The sequence below is a fragment of the Triticum aestivum genome, chromosome 2D, assembly GCF_018294505.1.
Source record: "Triticum aestivum cultivar Chinese Spring chromosome 2D, IWGSC CS RefSeq v2.1, whole genome shotgun sequence".
Classification (NCBI taxonomy): Eukaryota; Viridiplantae; Streptophyta; class Magnoliopsida; order Poales; family Poaceae; genus Triticum; species Triticum aestivum.
Genome location: NC_057799.1, coordinates 327511724 through 327531754, shown reverse-complemented (window position 1 = coordinate 327531754; position 20031 = coordinate 327511724). Strand labels below are relative to the sequence as shown.

At 47.9% G+C, this 20031-nt stretch overlaps 1 protein-coding gene across 1 annotated transcript; it reads right to left on the bottom strand.

Moving 5' to 3' along the window:
- Window positions 1-641: 641 nt before the first annotated feature.
- Window positions 642-18073, bottom strand: LOC123052986 (uncharacterized GPI-anchored protein At1g61900). Its single transcript, XM_044476353.1, has 5 exons — window positions 17855-18073; window positions 17436-17642; window positions 16768-17352; window positions 809-843; window positions 642-707 (listed from the first exon to the last, which is right to left on the bottom strand). The coding sequence occupies exons 1-5, from the start codon at window positions 17904-17906 to the stop codon at window positions 687-689; spliced, it is 900 nt and encodes a 299-aa protein (XP_044332288.1). The 5' UTR covers window positions 17907-18073; the 3' UTR covers window positions 642-686.
- Window positions 18074-20031: the final 1958 nt, after the last annotated feature.

The window sequence follows — 20031 nt, the reverse complement described above, 5'->3', positions numbered from 1 at the left end:
GTAACCGTTTGCAATAGAAAACCCCAATAAGCATGATAATTAGCCTATTATTGATAATCCATGTACTAATCAAACTGATATTTCTTATAAAACACGCCAGATATTTCATATCCGTATAAAAGCCAGGATTTCATAATCGAATTACATCAGATAGCTTCGGCACTCAGTTACGCCATTACACAATAGAACCAAGTTTCACATGCAGCATCAAAAACCTTTGGAAAGTATCATCATACATGTTAAATAGAGAGATGAATCTCATCTGGGAAACTGCAGAAGCGGAAGGCAAATATTGAGCCTTCAGTGATGTTGAATGTCCTTGCAACTTTAGGCCAGTGACTATGCATAATAGCCCACCATGGGTGTTGAATGAATACCTTCCTCGCCTCTTGACCATGCAGGTGGTTTGGGAGGTAATCATCGGTGAACTGCTTTGAAAAGTACTAAAAACAAAGCTATGCATAAATCGCTGTTGTAAATTTTGAAATGGCGCAAGGGGTAAAAACAAGGTAAAAGAGTTGGTACCATCCTATAGTTGATTGATGTCTTCTTCGTTGTGCAAACAAAGATCTTGATGTTATTCGGCGCAAGTTTCTTCATCCTAACAATCTTTCTGAGTTTCTTGACTTGACTGATATTCATGGACATCTCATTTCCCCATATGCAAAATGGGTCGAACAGTGGGTCTAAGCCTCTGACAGCAGGACCTACATGTGCAAGACCAAATTGTAAGAAACCTAAATATTAGAATGATTCCTGCAACTGCACAATAATGTGCTATTAGCCAAAGGACCCTGCTTGAACAAACCTCGATGGTAAACCGCGGTGTCTCCCATTGTTTCCCTGCAACACACATAAGGAAGATCTTGATCAGGTTAACTGAGAGTTGCCATACTATCAGTAGAATATGTATTGAGTACAGCCAAATTCGATTGGTGTCACATGCATAACAATACAAAATTGTACCCACAGCAAATGAAAATCAAATTGCAGAACTGAACCAAACAGTTAAATGGACAGCAGACCAAATGAACCAAAATAGTTAACTGAGCAGGACATTGCAAATAGAAACAAGTACTAGAAGATAAGACAGTTAACAAAACAAAGAATGCTTGAGAATAGTACTACGAAATGAAGGAATTGTTGGATCAAAGTGTTAACTGACATTACATTTCAGAGGACCAAACTGTTAACTGAACATCAGATTGCATATTAACATTACAGAGGACAAATCACTAGAAGGCACTGGCGGTGGCCTCAAGAAAACATCACGAACTGTATTTTAAAGTAGACAACCGCGTGGCGGTGCCGACGGTGGCCTCGAAGACGAGGTGCTCCTCCAAGATCTGGCGGTCGACACACATGGCAGCCATAGCGACCTCGTTCGCGTGTGCGGCGGCATGCTACTGAGCTCCACGTTATACTGCGTGCAAAATGGCTGTGGGCGGCACTTAATTGGAGGAGGGGGCAGTGATTTCGGTGGAAGGTGTCGCTCCGTCGGTCGGGGCATGTGGGACGGGAAAGGTGGAGGATGGTGTGGGTGGGGTGTGGATTACCTGACCATATCGACAAGGCCGCGCAGCAAGAAGAAGGGTCGGCGCCGAGGAGGCCGCGTAGCAAGAAGAAGGGTCGTCGGCGAGGAGGCGGCGCTGCAAGAAGAAGGGTCGCCGGCGAGGAGGCGGCTCTGCAAGAAGAAGGGTAGCCAGTGAGGAGGCGGCGCTACAAGAAGAAGGGTTGCCGGCGAGGAGGCTGAGCTGCCAGTAAGCATCAGTGAAGGTTTGAACTTGAAAAGCAAGGAGGAACAGTGGAAATGTGGCTTTTGGTAGGAGGGAGGGGGCGGGGAGATAGATATTTCCGGCGGTGGCAAAAAAATTTCGCTCGGTGCCGCAAGAAACTGGCGCGCAAGTGTGGTTCAAGTGGGGGCGGTGGACTGTAGACGACCAAGCTTCCTATGTAAGCCAGACAAGTCGGTGCGCCAAGATATTTTATATCACATCACACGATTCTTTCTAGTAAACTGTTTGTGGTATACCTGATTTTTTCATTATGTTTTGAAAGACAAAATGGTGTTACGGAGGGGATGGATGGTGTTTGAATTGCTAGAACATTTACGTACAGTGAACATGCAACTAGTACATGAGTGTCGTGGTTAAATTTGGAATTATTCCGGGTTCGTTTGGTATTTTTATGCAATAATTGAGTTTATGGGCATTTAATGTGCATAATTCAAATTTGAACTACAAGCACATGCTCCAATGCACCAAAGTTTGTTGAAAAATCACATGTGTGTCTTTGGGTGAATTTATAGGTCCCACGCAAGAAATGGGAATGAAATTCAAACATCTGGGCGTCGTGGCTCGGCCAGAAAGATTGAGAAAATTGGTTTTTTAATTCCTGTAAATCCAAAACACGCCTAAAAATCATGAAACTTGGCATGGTGTCATGACATGGCACCAACATGCTGCGGTAATGTTTTTGTCCGAATTGGGACAAGCTTTGGTGTAAGCTTCTTGCAAACCGGAGCTTCCCTCAAGAAGGCTCTTGGTTCCGAGAGGGAACGTGTCACCTCCGTGTGCGAAACGACATACGTACACTGCCTTCTCCCGCCTTAATTTTTTTACACAGGCAGATTAGACCAAATAGAAGTATCGTGCTAAATTTTGGAATTATTCCGGGTTCGTTTGGCCTTTTTATACATTAATTGAGTTTCTGGGCATTTAATGTGCATAATTCAAATTTGAACTACAAGCACATGCTCCAGTGCACCAAAGTTGTTTGAAAAATCACATGTGTGTCCTTGGGTGAATTTATAGGTCCCATGCAAGAGATGGGAATGAAATTCAAACATCTGGGCGTCGTGGCTCGCCGGAAAGATTGAGAAACTTGGTTTTTTAATTCCTGTAAATCCAAAACACGCCTGAAAATCATGAAACTTGGCATGGTGTCATGACATGGCACCAACATGCTGCGGTAATTTTTTGGCCGAATTGGGACAAGCTTTGGTGTAAGCTTCTTGCAAACCGGAGCTTCCCTCAAGAAGGCTCGTGGTTCCGAGAGGGAACGTGTCACCTCCGTGTGCGAAACTAGATACGTATACTGCCTTCTCCCGCCTTAATTTTTTTACACAGGCAGATTAGACCAAATAGAAGTATCGTGCTAAATTTTGGAATTATTCCGGGTTCGTTTGGCATTTTTATGCATTAATTGAGTTTCTAGGCATTTAATGTGCATAATTAAAATTTGAACTACAAGCAGAGGCTCCAGTGCACCAAAGTTGTTTGAAAAATCACATGTGTGTCCTTGGGTGAATTTCCAGGTCCCATGCAAGAGATGGGAGTGAAATGCAAACATCTGGTCGTCGTGGCTCGGCCGGAAAGATTGAGAAACTTGGTTTTTTAATTCCTGTAAATCCAAAACACGCGTGAAAATCATGAAACTTGGCATGGTGTCATGACATGGCACCAACATGTTGCGGTAATTTTTTTGGCCGAATTGGGACAAGCTTTGGTGTAAACTTCTTGCAAACCGGAGCTTCCGTCAAGAAGGCCCGTGGTTCCGAGAGGGAACGTGCCACCTCCGTGTGCGAAACGACATACGTACACTGCTTTCTCCCGCCTTAATTTTTTTACACACGTAGATTAGATCAAATAGAAGTATCGTGCTAAATTTTGGATTATTCCGGGTTCGTTTGGCCTTTTTTATACATTAATTGAGTTTCTGCGCATGTAATGTGCACAATTCAAATTTGAACTACAAGCACAGGCTCCAGTGCACCAAAGTTGTTTGAAAAACCACATGTGTGTCCCTGGGTGAATTTCTAGGTCCTATGCAAGAGATAGGAATGAAATTCAAACATCCGGGCGTCGTGGCTCGGCCGGAAAGATTGAGAAAATTGGTTTTTTAATTTTTGTAAATCCAAAACACGCCTGAAAATCATGAAAACTTGGCATGGTGTCATGACATGGCACCAACATGCTGCGGTAATTTTTCTGTCTGAACTGGGACAAGCTTTGGTGTAAGCTTCTTGCAAACCAGAGCTTCCCTCAAGAAGGCTCGTGGTTCCGAGAGGGAACGTGTCACCTCCGTGTGCGAAATGAGATACGTATAGTGCCTTCTCCCGCCTTAATTTTTTTACACAGGCAGATTAGACCAAATAGAAGTATCGTGCTAAATTTTGGAATTATTCCGGGTTCGTTTGGCCTTTTTATACATTAATTGAGTTTCTGCGCATTTAATGTGCATAATTCAAATTTGAACTACAAGCACATGCTCCAGTGCACCAAAGTTGTTTGAAAAATCACATGTGTGTCCTTGGGTGAATTTCTAGGTCCCATGCAAGAATGGGAGTGAAATTCAAACATCTGGGCGTCGTGGCTCGGCCGGAAAGATTGAGAAACTTGGTTTTTTAATTCCTGTAAATCCAAAACACGCCTGAAAATCATGAAACTTGGCATGGTGTCATGACATGGCACCAACATGCTGCGGTATTTTTTTTGGCCGAATTGGGAAAAGCTTTGGTGTAAGCTTCTTGCAAACCGGAGCTTCCCTCAAGAAGGCTCGTGGTTCCGAGAGGGAACGTGTCACCTCCGTGTGCGAAACGACATACGTACACTGCCTTCTCCTGCCTTAATTTTTTTACACAGCCAGATTAGACCAAATAGAAGTATCGTGCTAAATTTTGGAATTATTCCGGGTTCGTTTGGCCTTTTTTATACATTAATTGAGTTTCTGCGCATTTAATGTGCATAATTCAAATTTGAACTACAAGCACAGGCTCCAGTGCACCAAAGTTGTTTGAAAAACCACATGTGTGTCCTTGGGTGAATTTCTAGGTCCCATCCAAGAGATGGGAGTGAAATTCAAACATATGGGCGTCGTGGCTCGGCCGGAAAGATTGAGAAACTTGGTTTTTTTAATTCCTGTAAATCCAAAACACGCCTGAAAATCATGAAACTTGGCATGGTGTCATGACATGGCACCAACATGCTGCGGTAATTTTTTTGGCCGAATTGGGACAAGCTTTGGTGTAAGCTTCTTGCAAACCGGAGCTTCCGTCAAGAAGGCTCGTGGTTCCGAGAGGGAACGTGCCACCTCCGTGTGCGAAACGACATACGTACACTGCCTTCTCCCGCCTTAATTTTTTTACACAGGCAGATTAGACCAAATAGAAGTATCGTGCTAAATTTTGGAATTATTCTGGGTTCGTTTGGCCTCTTTTATACATTAATTGAGTTTCTGCGCATTTAATGTCCATAATTCAAATTTGAACTACAAGCACAGGCTCCAGTGCACCAAAGTTGTTTGAAAAACCACATGTGTGTCCTTGGGTGAATTTCTAGGTCCTATGCAAGAGATGGGAATGAAATTCAAACATCTGGGCGTCGTGGCTCGGCCGGAAAGATTGAGAAACTTGGTTTTTTAATTCCTGTAAATCCAAAACATGCCTGAAAATCATGAAACTTGGCATGGTGTCATGACATGGCACCAACATGTTGTGGTAATTTTTCTGGCCGATTTGCCAAGGCGTACATATTAACAATCAACAAAGTCATTTTGGAACAAGTGTTGTCACGTTACAAATCGGAAACACAAGTATTATTGAAACCATGGGCGTTCTACTTACCAATTACGTGCCGCCACGCGTCCCCTTTTTTATTGGCTAGGAGGTGTCGTGCGGGGTAGCTATTTGAGTACGGGAGGCGTGCGATCAGACCCCTGCGCGTGCTCATCGGGAGGAGAGCCCTTTGACCGCTACCCGCCGCGCACCTCCCTCCCAACGTCCCCATTAATGGCGTCCGAGCACCTGTTCTACGGCGTGGCTATATGTCTCACTGGACTGAGATTTAAGAGAGAAAATGAAAATCTGAAAAGAAAGTTTTGCACGGATCTTGATGTAAGATCCGACGGACCTATATAGCATCGACTGCGACTTATAGCAAGCATGATGAATATAAGGACGATGACAGTGGATAATAATTGTCTTACATATTTAGGAACATAATTAAAAAAAGCCACATGCGGCAACGCCCGAAATACACCAGGGCAGAAGAAGAAGGAAGACAACGATCTGGCTCGCTGATCTCTACTTTGTTGATGTGTTGCTGCAGGCCGCGGGAACTAGTCCCCGCGGTGAGCGGCGATGAGCTCTTTCTTGTCCTCAAGATGCTGCTTGAGAGCATCCACGGATTCTTCCACTAGCCTTCTGCGCTCGATGCGCAGCATGGCATTCTCGTCCATAAGTTTCTCGACGGTGACGTCGGTCCTCTTCAACAAGGCGGTGGTCTACTCCTGCTGCTCCGCACTTCCGACGATCTTCGCCCTCAGCAGGTCGCGCTCGGCCTGGAGCTTCGCATTGCTCTCATTTAGTTGTCGGATGACGCCGGTAGACTGTTCAAACGAGGCTTTCAGGTCATCCTGCAACCTCGCCCACCTGGAGATCTGATCCATCTGCCTAAGGACGAGGGCACGCATGCGCCTGTAAGAGTCCTCGCCTGCCCGCGTGACATTTTTCCAGGCCGCCGCGGCGCGGGAGGACATCTTTGCTGCATTCGCGGCGCGGCGGGACATCTCTTCTGCTTCCGCGGCGCAGCCGGACCAGTCTGCTGCATCGACAGCACGGTGGGACCTATGTGATGCTTCGGCGGTGCGGCGGGACCTCTCTGCTACTACGCCCGCGCGGCGGGACATGTTGGCTGCTTTCGCGGTGAGGCGAGACATCTCTCGTGCTTCCGCTTCCAGGCTCGCCTCTCCCTGGTGGCAATCTCTCGATCCAGAACTCACGCTGGCCATGGCAGACGCAAGGGAATGATGATGAATGACTTGTTTGTTTTTGTGGATGAGGAGTTGAGGAGGAATGTGCAGTCATCTTGGAGTAGTAGTATTTATAACCGAGTAGTAATACGCTCCTAAGTGGGAAACCGTTTAGGTTTTGATCGTTGTGAACAGGTTTGAAATTTGGAATGTGACGGGACGCGGCCTCCCTGTTCTTCTAAAAAAAATTGTGACGGGACGCATGCTCAAAATTTACTGACGGTTCTCTCAAAAAAAGTACTGACGGTTATAAGTGCGACACTATTCCCGAAAAGCGTAACGTGGGCGCGTACGACTTCTCGGCCGCGTACGTGGCGTTTGCACCATAGGGTGCACCGCAAACAGTTCATCCATGTGAAGTGTATGCCATCAATCGCAGACACTTTGATCTGGCTGACCCGTTTCTGTTATGTTGCCTAATCGCAAACAGTTAATCCTTCTGAAGCGTATGCCCTCAATCACACACACCTTGATCTGGCTGACCTGTTTCTGTTATGTTGCCTAATCGCAAACAGTTAATCTTTCTGAAACGTATGCCCTCAATCACACACACCTTGATCTAGCTGACCGTTTCTTTTGTGTTGCCTAATCACAAACAGTTCATCCGAGTGAACCGTATGCTCTATATCGCACACGCCTTCATCAGGCTGCCCGTTTCTTTTGTTCCGCCTCATCGCAAACAGTTCATTGGACTGAACCGTATGCCCTGAATCGCACACGCAACTGAAATCTGGACCGTGTTTGATGGCTCCGCCATCGCAAACGTTTTGCACCTTTTTTGATGGTTCTTTTACACCACTGTTTGCGATTATTGCATCGCACACAGTTTCGTCGAAGGGTCTCTGATCATAGTGTTGCGTTAGCAGCATCCTGCAGTAGTGTGTACTCCGCTTCACACGTAGATCCCGCCACGACGCTCTGCTTGGAACTGCACCAACTAACAGCTCCACCATTCAATATAAATACGTATCCGGTTTGTGACTTAGAGTCATCCGGATCAGTGTCAAAGCTTGCATCGACGTAACCATTTACGACAAGCTCTTTGTCACCTCCATAAACGAGAAACATATCCTTAGTCCTTTTCAGGTATTTCAGGATGTTCTTGACCACTGTCCAATGATCCACTCCTGGATTACTTTGGTACCTCCCTGCTAAACTTATAGCAAGGCACACATCAGGTCTGGTACACAGCATGCATACATGATAGAACCTATGGCTGAGGCATAGGGAATGACTTTCATTTTCTCTCTATCTTCTGCAGTGGTCGGGCATTGAGTTAGACTCAACTTCACACCTTGTAACACAAGAAAGAACCCTTTCTTTGACTGATCCATTTTGAACTTCTTCAAAACTTTATCAAGGTATGTGCTTTGTGAAAGTCCAATTAAGCGTCTTGATCTATCTCTATAGATCTTGATGCCCAATATATAAGCAACTTCACCGAGGTCTTTCATTGAAAAAATCTTATTCAAATATCCTTTTATGCTATCCAGAAATTCTATATCATTTCCAATCAACAATATGCCATCCACATATAATATTAGAAATGCTACAGAGCTCCCACTCACTTTCTTGTAAATATGGCTTCTACAAAAGTCTGTATAAAATCATATGCTTTGATCACACTATCAAAGCATATATTCCAACTCCGAGATGCTTGCACTAGTCCATAAATGGATCTCTGGAGCTTGCACACTTTGTTAGCACCTTTATGTTGGCGTTCTAGGAACGGGGGTCCCCAGACTTGCCTGCCTACAGCCCGCGGCGTGGCTCCACTAGCGGCCCTATACGGCCCATCTTCACCAGCAAACACCCAAGACCCTTGCGAGGGGCCAAGCCTCGTGAGGCGGACGACACAAGACCTCCTCGGGGGCAGCCTCACCAGGCTGGCTCGCGAGGGGCAGAGAGATCAAGGCAAGGGGAACCTCGCGAGGTTCCTATGACGTAAGCCACGACGACCAAGGCCAGGCTGTAACATCCCAAAATTTTCCAAATTTTGGAATGTTAATAATAAGATATTAATGAGTGAATTGCTATGATTTTCATGAAAAATTAAAACCTTTTGATTCTTGTTTCAAATATTTCATCCAATTGCTTTTCTTTTGGACACCTATGAAATATTTTGAAACCATGAATAAAAATGGAGTGGGAATAAAATGACTTTCTCAAATGTGGTGGATTAATATTCCATTTGGGGTTCTTTGAATTTTTTAGTTTCATTGGAATTGGATCTTATATGGAATTTTAATGCCATTTAAATATTTCCAAAGTATTGAAATAAAATTTAATGAGAGGAGATAATGTGACTTCTCCAAAAAAATATTTGGAAATATTTAATATGGTACAATTACCCTTTTGTGAATTTGCAAAACTCAAAATTGATATTTTTTGTGTGTAATTTAATTATGTCCATAAAGAATGAATTGTAGTTTGTGCACACAAATAATTTTATTAAAATTGGAAACTATATTTAGTAGGCACAAAATTATAATTATGTGCGTGTGAACATTTTTTTTCTTTTGTCTATTAAAGTTTTCTGTGCAATATAAGTATTAAAAAAAAACTAAACCTACAGGCTGGCCCAACTCACCGAGCAGCCCACTAGCGAAGCCTTCGTCTTCCTCCTCCTGCACATCTGTACGTTCACGTACAGAGAGACAGCCATGGCTAGGCTGCACCCCAACGCTTCCTCCCCCTTCACTCCCCGCACCATCTGACCTCCTGAATCGTCACCGGCGCCCTCCCTCGACCCTTTTCCTTCCTCAGTGCGCCATGGAGACTCCCGTAGTGGCCATTACAAGGCAGAGGAACAGCCACCATTAAGCACCACCATCTGCTCGAATTCTGACCTCCCCCTCTCCTATAAATAGTACCCATAGGAGCACTTCACAGCCCTCACCCCCTCCCGAGGAAACCCCTCTCTACCTCGCCCTCCTCTGTGAGCAATTGCTCGCCGGAGTTCTGCAGCTCCGGCGGCCGCTCCACGCCGCCACAGGACGAGGACGAGCCCGGAATATTTCCCAACGGACTCCCCTCGTCGGCATCTTCGCCGTTCTTCTGCTACTTGACGTCGGGGACCGTCTTCCACAACTCCGGCGACCTTCTTCCCCAACTCCGGCGACCAACTCCGGCAAGCCTCCTCTAAATTCCGTAAGTCTTTTTACAGAAAAATATCCAAACTTTGGAAATTTGTATCTCCCAAACCGTATGTCCGATTTCGACCAATAAGATATCCCCGGATTCGTGGGAACCTGTAGTTTTTTATGAAATTATAAAATTTCACTTTTGAGCAAACTAAAATTTAGTTTTGATTTAAATGGTAAATTGAATATTTTTGCCATATCTTTTAATCTATAATTCATACCCAAAAGCTTATTATATAAAAATTGGCCATTAGAACCATACCTATCTGTTAGGACCCATACCTTTTTTTTTAACCATGCTTAGTTCATGTTTTAGCCTCTACACCATAAAATCACTTTCCTTACTCATAATTTAACATCTTCGACCAATTAAATTTTATGCTTAGATAAATCTCTTAGATTGATCCCTACAAATCTCTGTGGTCATATGTTACTACCACACAAATTTGGAGTTATTCAATTATTAGTTTCAATTCCCTAAACTCATAACTTTCAATTCTCATAGTCGACCACAAGTCTAATATTGTAATAGTTTCTTTATGAAATTTGGTTATCAAAACTTGTCTCTCAATCACTCTATATATTGACACCATGATCTTCCCTTGAACCAACTTGACCACCCTAGAATAAAATCTATGACACATTCCCATCCAAAGAAACTTCTTATCTCAACCACAGCCACGACATGATAATTATCCTAAGAATGTGTTTCTATTGTTAATTTGAATCTTTATTTGGATCTTTATTTGAATTGTTGTGTGTTGAAGTATTTTATTTCGCCGTTAGATATATCATAAAGTAAAGGAGTGACGATAACAAGTAGGGAATCAACTTCAAGACTCAGGCAAGTTGCAAATTGATCATGCTTCGACCTATATTTTCATACTATGCATAACTCTTTAAATTTTAATACTATGCATGTTTTATAAAAGTTTTGCAAAGTATTATATTTAGCTAGAGCCATAGGTTCAAGACTCATCATTGGCCACGCTTGCACAAAATGGGTGGGATGAAAACCAAACTTGTTTTAAACTTTAAATTTGCTCTCTTTGGAGCAAAGTTTTGAGAAAATCTTTTTAAAACAAAATTATATATTGTTTACTTCTACTCCCTGGGCGGGATGGTATGATGGGAGCGTCTACAAGTGATTGCGCCCATCGGGGTCTTGCAGTGAATGCGCCCGACTGGGGTCTTGCACACAGGTTTTTGGTGGGGACCGCCGTCCAGGGGAATGAGATCTTCCAAGTACAGTTTGATGTAGCTTCCAGTACAGCCACATGCTACTATGGGCTCTGGCTTAGTTTAGTACTAACGGGAAACCCTTACCTCAGGACCGCCATCGAAGAGGGGCTTTCATTGCCTAAGTTGCGGGCGGCTTGGTCAGGTATAGGGGGCTGTTACGGAAAGGCTTCGTCACAATCTCCTCCTAGTCGTACACCCAAGTGTGTAATGATAAACGGGGTTAGTTGTGTCATGTGGGGAACGTGTACGACCTCTGCAGAGGGTTTAACCTAATCATTAGCCGTGCCCCCGGTTACGGGCAATTTTGAGCAACTGAAGACTTGGACTGAAGAAGAATCTCCCCTTTCTTTTCTAAAAGTCTATTTTTGTAAGGGTTAAAGTTGAGGAATGAGCACAGTGAATGTGTTTTACTTCAACCTTATGTATATGTTAAAAACTATTTTGGAGAATGAGCACTGGTGCGTATATCCAAGTGTCTCACTCCTACCTTTTATACTAAAAACTATTTTTTTAAAAAGAAGTTTATAAAAATTTAGTATAGTTGAAAATTGGCTTTATGCAAAGGAACCCTCCACCAATACTTACCCTGCATATATAATCTGTTATACTCTCCTTTGCAACTTGCGAGTACATTCCACGTACTCATCTGCACCTGTCATGTGCAGATCTCGACAGATTAAGAGACGATAGGGTTATGGTCTACACTCAACGAGCCCAGTGGCGTTGATGGAGCCTAACTTAGCGACTACGTATAATTCCGCTGTATTATCTGCCAGCTTGAGCTGTGCCTAAGGTATGATTTATATATATCTGGATCTACCGTTGTAGTAGAATGATGTATGTCTTACTGATATTCATTTTTGTTACTGTGTGTGCTAGCTATGATCCAGGGATAGCACAGTAAGCACAGAGACGTGGATTCTACCAAATCCGGGTCGTTACACAGGCGGGCGCCAGCGAGCACACTGTCCTCGTTTCCTCTTTGGTGCTAAAGGGGCAAGCGCAGGCGAGGAGTCCCGAGGCATCATGCAAAGGTTTTCATATCGGTGCAACGAGACCAAGACCAGAAGGACGGCAAGACGGAGGTCACCGTGGAGCCCAAGACGGCGTCACCACCAGAGCCTTTGGTAGGTGAAGACCACCTTTAGTCAGGATAGCTTGTACTAGTTGTCCCCCTTCAAACTGGCCGTTGTGGCATCCCTTCCCGCTCAATATTTGGGAAGAGGACCAGGGCCTCTATAAATAGGACTAGCCACCACCATAGGAGCCAACTCATCTTGGACTAGTCCATCCTCACCGAGCACAAGAGCACCTCTCCTCAGGAGGCTGCTCTTCCCTTGTACTGTTCATCCTCAGCCCAACAGGCAATCCACCACACCACACTGGAGTAGGGTATTACACCACAACGGTGGCCCGAATCAGTATAAATCTTGTGTCCCTTTGTTTTTTGGGTTCGTCGAGCTAGGCCGTGAGATCTCGATGCGAGCGAGCTAGAGGGGGGAGAGATCTTCGTGTGCACCCCAGTGTTCGAACCTCAAGGGTTTTGCCGGAACCCGAAATCCGACATTTGGCGCGCCAGGTAGGGGTGCCCAGGAGCCTCTCCTCCACCAGTCGATCCGCCGACGCTCCGCGGTTCCGATGTCCGGCGACCCGAGGACCAACGCCGACCGCTGGGCAGCTTGGCCAGCCCGGGCGGCGTCGTCCGCCCAAGAAGACCTCAACGCCGTGCCTCAGGCGGCACGCGCACCGCCAAACGCTGCGGGGCGCGGGCGGCGCGGTCAAACACCATCCACCCTTACTCCACGACAAGCGCGGGCAGCCGCAAGGGCCTCAAGCTACGCTGCGGCCACGGCGCCGCACACCCGACGGGAACAAGCAAACATGAGGGTCGCGCTCACGGTGGCTCAGGAGCTGCTGTGATGCAGACTGATGGAGAGCGGCCGGGACGCATTGCTGGAGCGCGTCGCCGAGCTACTGGACGCCGCAGCCTCGGGGGCACCGCCATTCTGCTCCCTGCTTGCGCCTAAGGCCGCGGCCGGATCGCACGGTGGGCCTCGCCGCGCCCACGTGCCCCCGGGCGCGCCAGGAGGTTTCATCGACGCAGGTGCGACCAGCAGCACCGGACGCCCAAACGCGCTCACGCCACCTCCGACGAGCGCGGGCACAAGCGTTGCCACCCGCGGCCCCAGTGGGGTGCCGCCCTACCATCCTCAGAGCGGCGCACTGGGCCGGGCAACGTGGAGCGTGGGGCACTTCGGCGAGGTCTTCGGGGTGGCGGCCTTAGAGGCCTACGTGCCCCGCATGATGGACCAAGAGTACACGCCGGAAGACGACCCTGGCACGTTCCTCGAGCCGGGCTGGGAGGAGGAGGCACTAGAAGCTGAGGCCTTCCAGGAGCCATCCAGAAGCCACGTCGACCACGCCGGCGACAACAGCTATAGGGTACCGCTAATCTCCCAGGAGCAAGCTTACGCTAACCATGGGTCGCAGGTGGACCAGGTCACAATGGCAGACGGCAGCCCCAGCTCGACATCCCCCCTTCCACTGGGAGGAGCGCACTGGGGGACGCAGGGAAGGAGCCGGGAGCAAGGCCCCTCCCCACATCGCGCGGAGCAAGGCGTTACCCGGAGGTAGGCCCTCTGCCGGGGAGGCGCTAGTGAGCCTTCCCCCCGGCAGAGGACCCGTGGTCGCCAAGGGCGCCGCTGGCGTCCCCTTTGCCCCTTTGGAGTCGTCCTGGTTTCCGGACGCCCCAACGGTGGTCGAGGGCGGCGCAAGGCAGGGCTCTCGTCTGGCGATATGAAGTAAGGCTCGCGCCTGTGAAGGTCTCCGCTCGTGACACTCACGTAATAATGAGTGGGCTGTACACGCCCCGGAGTCTCAGGAGTGCCGCCCTCGGGCCTCGGGGGCTCCCTCCCACGTCCTAGTGGCAGCACTTAGCTCCGCGCTGGTGAGAAGACAAGAAGACTAGACTAGGCGCCGGACGCGGCCATTTGCTTTTAATCTCTTTTCTGTAGCCCTATTTTCTGGCTTTGGATTCAAGTTTGAAGTTGAATTTTCATTGGTGCGCGCGGGGGGTGTCTTTTATCGTTGTGCGATTTCTTGTAATCTGGTTCCTTGCCTTGATTAGGAGTCCGCACGTGTTGCCTCTCCCCTCGCGAGTGGGGGCTGGGCGCGGCACTCGCGCGCTGCGCGCATGTCCCTTCACGGCTGGCGCTTGCTCCTCGCGAGGCCCTCTCGGACGGATCGGCAGGCCCCTCTGAAGCCCGCAACCTCATGAGCCGGTTTGGAACTGGCCCTTACTAAGGTAAACTGCAGCAGTGAGCTCACGACGAGACTCGCAGGCCCGTAAAAACACATCTCCAGCTTGGCTTAAGGAATAGAGGCAGTAATCTGTTTACATGAGGGGCTCCCCCTCCCAAAATGCTCTTACAACTTTCAGGGCCGTGCCCGAACTTTGACATGCAGGGTCAACGACAAGGAAGCACGGGATCAATCGGACATATCACTCACCGCGTCCTCCGGGTCGCTCTCAGACGCGTCGCTGGCGTCACCGTCACCATCGCCGGCATCACCGTCACCGTTGCCGGCATCGCCCACACCTTCGTCGACCACGTCACCCTCATCCGCCGTCACCACCACCGCGTCGTCATCAGAGGTGAAGGCCCTGACTAGAGCATCCACATTGTCTTCTACCCTGCGCGCCAGGTCACCCCGGATGGCCTCAGGCACAGGGGCTATGGCGGCGTCAAAATCGAAGTTGGGGTAGGTGTTCTGGAGGTGGCTGAAGACGCGGGAGAATGCGCGCCTAAGCAGGTTGCGGCTCCTCTCTTCAACAAGCTCGCGAGCCCTCTCGGGTCGATTCTCCAGGCGTGTCACCACATCGGTGAAGAAAAGGAGGTGACTGGCGTAATCATTCGAGTGGGGATGAGGGGCATCTTCATCGCAGATGGTGCCCAACATCGCATTGACTCTGATCCTGAGGCTTTGGAGCATGGGGGCGTGCACGTCCTCCAGCGTCTGCCGCCGGAGCGCTTCCTCCCTGCTCTGCTGCGCGAAGGACTCGGCGCTGGTGACCCGCTGCTGAAGAGAAAGCAACTCGGTACGGGCGGAGGCCAGCTCATCTTACACTAAGATCAGGGCGGCTGCGGCGGCTTTCTCGCGATGCCCTGATACGTCTCCAACGTATCTATAATTTTTTATTGTTCCATGCTATTACATAGTCTGTTTTGGATGTTTAATGGGCTTATTTATACACTTTTATATTATTTTTGGGACTAACCTATTAACCGAAGGCCCAGCCCAAATTGTTGTTTTTTGCCTATTTCAGTGTTTCGAAGGAAAGAAATATCAAACGGAGTCCAAACGGAATGAAACCTTCGGGAACGTGATTTTCTAAAAAAACGTGATCCAGAGGACTTGGAGTGGACGTCAAGCAACCAACGAGGAGGCCACGAGGCAGGGGGCGCGCCTACCCCCTGGGCGCGCCCTCCACCCTCGTGGGCCCCTCATGGCTCCCGACCTACTTCTTCCTCCTATATATACCTACGTACCCCCATACCGTCGAGGAGCACCATGAAAACCTAATTCCACCGCCGCAACCTTGTGTACCCGTGAGATCCCATCTTGGGGCCTTTTCCGGCGCTCCGCCGGAGGGGGCATTGATCGCGGAGGGTTTCTACATCAACACCATAGCCTCTCCGATGATGTGTGAGTAGTTTACCTCAGACCTTCGGGTCCATAGTTATTCTTTCGATCTAATTGATATGTTCAAGCCCTGTCACACCCAACACATTGCTGGTAATGGCGCACATATTGTGAGAACCTTGCCTATTGCTAACATGAAGATTGAACTGAAAAACTCAAGCTCCTATTGAGTCATATGCCTTAACGCAGTCAACTTCGTATAGGAGCAAATCATTCCATTTATCCGCTCGGCCAAACGAAAAATTCAAGCACCCATGTACACAATATTTGGTGTCTTGCTTTAAATTGCGATATTTTTGTCTGAGAAAATAAAGTATGGTGGTATGGTGCTTAAAGCTAAATGTCTGTCGCAGCCTTTTCCTACCTATATAGCCATGAGAAGATTGTAATATTTCACACACACACATATACATATAGTAATGCTATGCATGGGTATTATCTTTGTGCTCCAACAGTATGTTCTGTGGAGCTAGACAAGTGGAACTGGTGACACACTATCAGTTTAATGGGTGCAAACATTGGCTTTCTGTTACAAAATTCAAGTAAATCAATCTGCCTGCTCAACAGGATAATGACATTAGTTTCCTATCTATCTTTATTCCGCCGGTTGTGGCTATCCTGTTTCATGTTTTTTGCTCTTTGTGAGCTTTTCTACTTTTTGAGACCTAGAGACTTTGTTGAACTGTTTGCTTATTAATAAGATGGCCGCATGCATCGTTCTGATGCAGAGGCCGGGGGATAACCTCCTTTTCAAAAAACAAACAGGATAATGACATAAATGTATGCAGTCGTTCTAAAAGAGTAAAATCTACTGACTGATGGGATGATAATTCACATTTAAGCAAGTTATTAGTTTGAATGTACGTACCTCCATTGACATTACAGTTTGATATCTGCCTGAGCATTTTGGTTGCGGATGATGGCTCAAGCCTGCTGGATAACCATCTAAGTACAACGTTCCTGCAACTGTCAACTTTGGGACTGGCAGTGTCGCTTGTCAACGCAGCGTCCTTAGAAGAGATTTTGCGGGCAGCATCACTTATAGCACTCTGGCATGTCTGGCTGCAGCACTCGTTAACAGGGTCGACCTTCCGGCAGGCCTCAAGGAGCTTTGATGAGTCGACGACGCTCTCAAATGCGTCGACGGTGCTAACGGGGCACGACCCCTCGGTGGCATTGGAGAGGTGGACGGAGCAAATGCTGTGGAGATTATCACTCGCACCCTGGCTCATGAGCAGCTGCTGGACGTCAGAGAGACAGTAGTTGGCAAGAGTGGGATCCAAAGCGAGAGACCCCGTCTGCTTGCTGGACTGTCCTATGAGGATGGTGAGAGTGGCCTGGAGCTGGGGACAGCAGATGACATTGGCGAGGAACGGGGCGAATGAGGCGAAGCAATCGACGGCCGTGGTGGTCATCAGGCCATTGATGGCAGTGAAGTTCAGTGAGCATTTGCCTGCATTGGGGGGGAAGGAATTCAGTTCACAGCTTAACCTGACACTGACAAAATCGAAATAGAAATGTGCAGTGAGTTGGGACCTGACAACTTGGGCGTAGAGTTGTTGTAGAAGGGCGCGAGAGGGGCGGGCGCGAGGAAGGGGACGAAGGGCTGGGGGGAGCCGGTTGGCGAGAGCTCCGGCATGAGGCCGCCGCTGTCGTCATCTTCCTCCGCGTGGTCGATCCGGTGGAGCACCGGCGGGCCCTGAGCAAATGCCTGCCCGGAATTCCCCAACAGCCCATGTAAACCTGCACATTGACAAATCAAGAATCAGTCGCTTGTTCCCGCAACCAGGATTTCGCCTCCATGACAGATCAAAATCGAGAACCAGCACAGAGGCAGCACCAGCACTAGCTAGGACCAAGCATTCGTGTCCGGCGGCTGGGCGCACTTCAGTAATTTGCAAGAAGGGGAAGAATCGTAGTCTAGCCAGGCAGCAGATCAGCAGAGAGCCACTCACATAGGCAGGAGAGGAGAGCGGCCGCCACGGACAGCCGAACTGCGGGTCCCATCCGCCGGCCGCAGCGCACAGCGAAGGCGGGACGGAGGCGGCTGCGGCTCCCGCGACGGGGAGGAAGAAAGAGCGGAGGCCGGAGAGGGAGGGACGGAGCCGCTGCTTGTGTGTGAGTGTGAGAAAAAAGGGAAGGGGAGAAAGTGGACAGCTAGGGGAGTGCTGCGAATTGCTAGGTACACCCGGGATAAGATCTGCTGGAGCATTTGCCTTCTTGTTTCAACGCTAGTACTAGAACGACAAGAGAAATTCAAGATAGCAAACGTATTTTTATTTTACTTTTATAAGAAAAGAAAATCTTATAAGGTGGGCCACGAACAAATTTTGTCAACTTCTCCATGAGTCAACACTTGCTTAAGTCAGCCACTTCGAGCCTCTCTACTTTATTCCTTAGGCGACAAGTTGAGTACGCAACAATATATTGTTTGACATGCCATGTGTTTCTTTGTATCGTTTGACCATATAATGTACAAAGATCCTGTTTGTTATTGTAGATTGAGTAAAGTTTACTATTTGCCCCTAAGTTTATGTTGCGACAGAATACCTCATTGCACAGATTTTTCACGTTTTACCCAATTTGACGAAACGTTGCCATATAACTTTGACACTTTATCTTTGTTCACGGGTTGCGCCCTAACCTGTCAGTAACGCCGCCCACATGTCCAACAAAAGGAGTTTGAAAAACCAAACCCAAAAAATCGACCGAGTAATTAAGTCGTCTACGTAGCAAGCCAGATTAGCTAAAACTAGTCCTGGCTATGGGCAGCCCGGCCCGAACGGCCCGACGCAACCTGGCCCAGCCCGACGCTACTCCTGGGCGGGGCCCGGGCCCGTTGTTTTTCCGCTTTACTGAAGAGGCCCGGCCCGAGGCCCGGCAGGCTTTTGTAGTGGCGGGCTGGGCTTGGGCCTGAAAAGTAGGCCCGATGGCCGGGCCGGGCAGGCTCGGGCCTGAGTTTTCTACCTCGGGCTTGGTCAGGCCCAACCTGAAGCCCGGCCCGGCCCGGCGGATGGCCAGGTATAGCTGAAACGTGAGGCCAACTTGTCAGATTGGGAAAAAATAAAAGGGATAAAAAGTGGCAGTTGTTTACTTAAATTGGGTAAAATATGAAAATCCTGCTAAATGGGCTATTTTCTGTCACAACCCTAAAACTTAGGGGTAAAATGAGATTTACTCTATAATTTAATATCTTGTTATTTCTTGATGATAGTGTGAACGCATATATTATAAAAAATGGTATATATACTGTGAATATCCATGACAGCGTGTTTTTGCGGGTTATCAATGATCATGTTAGCATCGCATGATTGTAAGGCTTTTACTTGTGAAGTTTATAGTGACACTGATTGCTGTTGTGGCTGATGCAACACAATTAACTTTACAAGAGAGATCTCCCTACAAGATCGAGAAAGTCTATGCTCTGTTTTGAAACAAGATGGATGACTGAATGGTTTTGCTCCCTACATTGTCTGATCCAGCATGGGAGTGAGTGGTATGTTTTGGGGTACATGTGCTCGGGTAGACATGAGGAAAGAGGAGTTGGGGGTGCCGGGAATTGAATATCAGCATCAATGCTCTTCAATACGCCCTGCCACCACGTTGCCTTGTCGCTGACGTATGGGTCCGTGCACGCGCAGTGAATTTCCCGTGGTCGCCACCCGTTGTCCGTTGATCAGCTACTAGATCATCATGCCCACAATTACTACTCGCACTTGCTAAAAAAGTACTACTACAATTTCTACTCGCCGGAGAGACATGTCCCTGACAGCCGGTACCCGCGGCCTTTTAACCTGGCGCTAACGTTGGAGTACCAGTTGCATGTTTGATGCTTCTCCATGGGGGAGCGAGCATACAGATACGCCCATGGAAGTCAGAGATGACCGGCGACTAATGGACGTAACCGCTTGAGTGCCTTCAAACCAAATCAACAACATGGCCCTTTTACGGCTATATTTCTCGGATGGTGATGTGCATGATATTGAATTCATGTTTACTAAATGGAGACAGGCCGACTGCGAAGAGCTTTCTAACAGTTCCACTATGTAGCAGCGAACCATTCACCATACAGATACGTGAGTGGGCCCATCCATATGTATAATCCTATATTGTGGCCGTCTATCTCTCGTAT